At 35.6% G+C, this 6,000-nt stretch overlaps 1 protein-coding gene across 3 annotated transcripts in view; it reads left to right on the forward strand.

Moving 5' to 3' along the window:
• LOC133207446 (lysine-specific demethylase 4C-like) overlaps positions 1-2,912 on the forward strand; it is a 139,916-nt gene extending 137,004 nt beyond the window's left edge. For all 3 annotated transcript variants that reach the window (XM_061344362.1, XM_061344363.1, XM_061344366.1), the window contains one exon: positions 2,106-2,912. In XM_061344362.1, coding sequence (XP_061200346.1) covers positions 2,106-2,259 — 154 coding nt within the window. In that variant the 3' untranslated portion in view covers positions 2,260-2,912. The remainder of the gene's footprint in view (positions 1-2,105) is intronic.
• The last annotated feature ends 3,088 nt before the right edge of the window (positions 2,913-6,000 follow it).

The raw sequence follows: 6,000 nt of genomic DNA on the forward strand, positions 1-6,000 counted from the left end.
ATTCTTTTCCACTTACGAGGCAAAAACTTATGTATCAGTGATTTGCAATTGCTTGCATGACCCGTGTAAATTGCTTGGTTAGGAGAAGGAAACTCAGAGGACAAATCTTACCTTCAGAAAGCGTTAATATTGTTAACCAACACATGAAAATTCTCAGCTGCAGAAGTGTCATCTCAGTAGAATTTATCGTGCCCTTTGATATTTGTGATAGATGGCGTGTTGCATCTTTGTGAACACATACATCTTTTTTGTAAATCAATTCAAATGTTTTAGAAATGTTTAGTAGGATTTATTCATAGAAAAAAAAATCCGCAGAGGTTTGCAGGAAGTTAGTTTCTCTACATAACTATATCTAAAGTCTTTGGCTTTGCATTACATATCTCTGCGGCTTACTGTTACAGGTTTATAAAATGAGAGTTCTGTAAAAGTAGTTCAATTTTTGTTTTCCTGTTTCTGTAACATCTTAGAATGCTACACATGTTGAGTCTTTCATCTGTCTTTCAGCATCAGGTACAATTCCAGTTTTTGGAAGATTATGTTCTAATTATGTCTTGTTTTTTCTTTTTTTTTTTTTTTTTGCCAACAAGTGTAAAATCCAACATGTGCATTCCCTTTGCTCCTTCTTTCCCTTTCAAGTAACAATTAGTGATACAGGATGAGCATTACTTAGATTCAAAGCTAATTAATTAAACGGGGTGTGTGTAACAATTCGCCATCATGGAGAGTTGAGATTCTTTTCAACAGAACACAGCAATTGTTTTGGAGTCTGTTATGTTGAGAGATCTCAGAGTATAAAGTCTTGGGTGAAGATTTATTGAAGAGGCATTTTATTTATAGCATTTCTGTACCATAAAGCTTGGATGGTTGGACAGTGTAGTTCTGCAGATGGACAGGCAGCAAAGAAAAGGATGCTAATAAAAGTTAAAAAGACTCAAAGCAAGTTTTTCATTCTGTAAATCAAAATATAAACAATACTGTCACCATAATAAAATGATAAATCTACAAGCTTAATCAGTTTTTATTTGGGCTAAACTGTATAACTTGCTAATTGATATGTCATCTTTACCTACAGGTCTTATTTGACACTTAGGCCAATACAACTTCAGTGTTACATGACAGCAATTTGTTTAGTCTTTGTATGTCATATTATATTTTTCCATATATTTTTGTCAAAGATGAGTTACTGAAATAGCATCATTCTAGTGCAGGAAAGAGAAATTATTTCTGCTCTGTTGCATCACCAGCCTGCATTCGTTGTTAATCTGCTAAAATGCTCATATAATGTGTGTCTCTGGAAATCTACAGAAAGTGGAACGAGGCAAGCATTCAGGGCGTACAATAAAAGAGGAAATGGGGTAATGATACAAGATGTACAATGAATGACAGGGAATAAAGCAAATAGGAGTAAAGGAAGGGAAATATTTCCTTTTCTTCAGATTTACTAGTTGGCAACCCCCAAAAAAGATTTTAAAAGTAGTCTCAGAAGGCTACTCTTGATTAACGTCATTAGCTTCTCTCTTTATATAATATGCACATGCTGTCATTATAGGTGCTTCCGTTGCTCAAAGAGATACAGTTCGTGCTGGGAATTACAGTAACAGCCTCATCAGCTTGCTGCTTCTGTGCATTTGTGTCTGTAAACAGAAGAGCTTGATAGTATGCTTTGTTTTGCTCTTCGATACACTGTGATTGTGATCATGTTTTGTTGCCTAAGTTACTCAGGTCTGAGTAATGTTAATCCAAAATGCTGCAGGTAATAAAACTGCACACAAATCAGTGTGGTCTTTACATATACACCTGGATAGCACAACTACAAAACCTTTAAACTTAATAAATTGCACATGAAAGATGCTTAAAAATATGTTGCAGTAAAACCTCAGTCTGAAAATATATTTACATGAAGTGGTAGTGTTGTAAGTTTTGCTAAATATGTTTCAAAGAAACTTAGGGCATCCTAGTAAGGAAGGATCTGGGGATGGTTGCCGTAAAAAAAACCCAAAACCAAACAAACCAAACCCCACACAGTAAGTAATGAAACATCTTAAACACTTGTATTTCTATAGGGTTTTTTTTTGGTGGTATTCTTGACTTGCCACTTTTCACAGGTGGGCACATGTAATATGTGCAGTTGCCATCCCAGAAGTCAGATTTGGTAATGTCACAGAACGTACTCCGATAGACACTAGCAGAATACCTTTGCAAAGATTAAAATTGGTGAGTAATATATTCATATATGCTTCATATATTCTTCGCTATTAGGGTGTTCCAGTATTTCAGATCTATTAAAGTTTTGACTTGTGATGATTATTGCAAGGTACATAAGCAGTAAACTATTTTTAAGGTAAGGGATAAATAACCAGAGTTTTATCAGGATGGGCTTTTTTGACATATAATGGCAACTGATTAACACTGTTAAGAGCATTTGGTATTTTATCAAAAGGAGCTTGAACCTGCCCTCCCTCAAAAAGAATAACAAACTTGACCAGTGTCAGCTATGAAAGTTTCAGTTTTGGAACTGTATTGGTAGGGAAAGTATTGGAACCCAAACAGGCTGTGAATATCCCACAGTCCATATTTGTGAGGTCTTTTTGTTATGTATTTTTGCCTCAAGGAACTATTTATGAAGATAAATGGATGTATGATCTGCTTGATGCATGGTACCTCTACCATCTGTGGCAGAGAAATGCACAAAACAGATCACACATTATAATGGATGGAAAAAACTGTTTCCTGAGGAGTTTCAAAAGCTGCTGGAAAACCTAAATGAAAGCGCATCAGCTACTAGCAGTTGCATCTTGTGTTACATATAAAATAACTATAATTCAAGAAGGCTGATGTACACAAGCAGTGTAAATCCTCTGCTATGCAATGTATATGACTATCCTACTTATTGTTTGGATCAGTTTTCTGGATCTGCCCCACACTATTTCCAAAGTGGTTCTTGGTCTACCTAGCCTTGTACTTGCTCATTTTGAACTATGAATCTTTGCATTGCATTTGCATTTAATTATTTTTTGTATGTGTGTGTGTTTTGTAGTTGCATTTCTAAATGTGGAGTACAAGTCTAGGTTGTTTAAATTGATCGCCTTCTCTTCAAATGACAATCCATTCTACATTTCTGTTCAAAGTCTTAACACTTGCTTTCTCACATCCTTTAAAAAATGTCTTCTAAAAATGCTTGAATTAATTCTAAATAATTGATTATGAAAGTATGGAGCCAAAATTTGTGAAGTTACGTGATTTGCGATTTCTAGGTCATTTCTGCTAAACATGAAGCAGTTATGTTAATCAGTTGTTTATAATTGGGAGCTTTTTCTTCTTTCCTTCATGTGATAGAAAATTGCTTATAGTCCTTAGTGCTTTTTTAAGTTCTTAAAGACTCTGTCAATATAAAATCACATTGAAGCACTAGGGATTGTATTAAGCTGTATATACTCTTTTAGTCTCCTGTGAGTCCCTGAATGTTTAGAAATATAGTACTTACTTTCCATAAGTCTGTTTTTTAAAGTAAAAGAGTTTGTATTTTTTAATTGAATTAATATTGTGCAGAAGGAACTCGGCTGAGTACAATAAAAATGTGAGAAAATGTACTTTATAAAAGCCATAAATGTAGTATTGCTGCAGGTAGTGGACAGTCTTACTGTGAGGAAAGGAAGCAGTTTATTCGTGGTTTGGCTCATTAAAACTTATTTTTCCAAGAATTAGTTCCTGACATTGAATTTATAATGAAATAGCTAGGCTTGTACTAAATTAAGGGAAGTAAGCAGCATGACCATTTTGAAAAGCTCTATAGTGTTTTAATGTCAATAGACCAATAAAATAGTACTCCTTGGATAAAGGAAGTAGAAACACGAGAAGTCTGTCTGCTCTTAAATTCTGGCTTTTGTTGCAAATAATTTCCTGTATCTGATGTTTTACTCTGTTTTGTTTCACAGTGAATATGCTAGCTAAACTGTCTCCTGAATCACATTGTGATATTCTGTATTAAAAAGAACTATTTAAGGAATATCTATTGGATGAAATTGCATGGGTACTGCATATTTTATCTAAAGCCCTGTGTATTAGATGCTTTCTGTAAATTATTTCTCTTGTTTCCTGAAACTTGGGGTTCCTACTTCCATAAAGGTTGCTGTCAGTAACCTTGTGTGTACATGCCACATCATTCTCAAACCAAATGTAATCCTTACTTTAGTCTTGATTCCTGATACTACAGAATACCAGCTATGCTCTCATACGGACTGACAGTGGGTTCTCTGCCTCAGGGGAACCCCAGGAGTTATGTACAAATTAATTCTGTTCTCTATCTAGGAATTCCTGTGTCTTCCTCCCCCTATTTGGTCCCACTTACATTCTTACAGAATCATAGAATCAACTGGGTTGGAAAAGACCTTTAAGATCATCAAGTCCCACCATTGCCCCAATACTGCTAAGACCACCACTGAGCCATGTCACTAAGGGCCCAGTACCCTTGTCAGATTCGTGCTCTAGGCCCTTCAGTAGCTTTGTTGAAGCTTCATTATCTTTCATTCCTCTCTGTTATGATATACTCCATAATTTGGAGTGGACAGCCGATGCCATGTGACCTGCTGTTAACTTCTTTGACATACTGAGTATTCCACTCTTTGATGTTAGCGCTAGGAATTTGTGAGCAATTGATTTGGGCCAGTTTTCCTGTTGGAAATTGTAGGAATTGCCAGTTCTGTTCTTCAGCAGCCAATTCCTGTTTCACAGCTGTCCTATTAGGTTAAGGACATCTTTGTTCCATCAGTCTCCATTATTCAGAGTTACACTGTGTAAGCAAAGGCAAGCTTTTACATTCTTTGTTGATACTGAGCCTTCATAAGCAATGATTTTTAATAAAAAAAAATACATTTTTGGGGCCTCTCTTTATAATGCATTTTATGTTAAAGCATGGGATAGCTTGTGAGGTGCTTTACTATGCCATCCTTCCTTTACAAAATTGGGTTGGGATGGGTTTTGTTGATTTATTTTCATTCTTTTTTCATGAGAAGGAAACAATGAAAAGCAAATATAAAAAGATAGATTACATTCTACATAAATTCATACCAGAACTAGATCTTGCAACGCAGGAGCAATTAGCTCTAGTAGTTTTAAACCTTTTCTTTGTGTCCCCTCCCTCCCTCTACCCCTTCTTTCCTCCATCCTTTCCCTCACATCCCTCTCTCTGAAATAGTAAGAAACCAATATAAGCAGAATGTGTAGTGTTTTTGAAATTTGTAGAGGCTGAGCTGACATTTTCTTAAATGTAGCATCTACAAAGGAATATCAAAGAAGTCAGTGTTTTATTTTTTACAAATAACATCTGTGCAAACATGAACATATCTGTAGGCTCTTTTTTATAACTTACCTAGTATGTATACTGATTGCTGTTAAATAGTTCTAATTCATTGCACATTTTGGGTTGAAATCAGTGTGTTTCCTGTCACTCCTCCATTATTCCTGTCTTCTTCCATTATCAGATATTCAGCATATACTCATTCCTTCCAGAATCAAGGCTTGTATTATGCTTACAGTAGCTCATAGCTTTAAAATGATGTTGTCCAACTGTTTCATGTCTATAAGTTGCTGGGTTTTTATAGAATGCCAGAATGTTTTCATATTTCCCAAACTTTTTCCAATGCGTTACATGTACACCCATGATACTGATGGACAGTAGACTTTTCATGTGCAAGCAAAAGGCCTCCCAGGCAACCTCATTGGGGAGAGTATCCCACAAAAACACTATAACATACAGTTTCTCAACTTTACCTCTCTGTGACTATACCTTTTCCCTTTTACTTGAAGCTTATGTAACTGGGAAAAAAACCAGCAGATTGTCCTGGTCTCTTTTGTCAGGGAGTCAGACTTTCTTCCTTTATTTTAAACTCAGCCTCGACAGTCAGATCATCAGACACTTTGAGTTCCAGTAGCCATGTGGAATGACAATCTGTGATTATCAAGCTAGGTAACAAGTACGTTGAATTCAGATGTTTATGCACA

This window comes from Neopsephotus bourkii, unplaced genomic scaffold (assembly GCF_033783945.1).
Source record: "Neopsephotus bourkii isolate Nb327-2 ecotype Australia unplaced genomic scaffold, CSIRO-AGI_Nbou_v1 NB_213, whole genome shotgun sequence".
NCBI lineage: Eukaryota > Metazoa > Chordata > Aves > Psittaciformes > Psittacidae > Neopsephotus > Neopsephotus bourkii.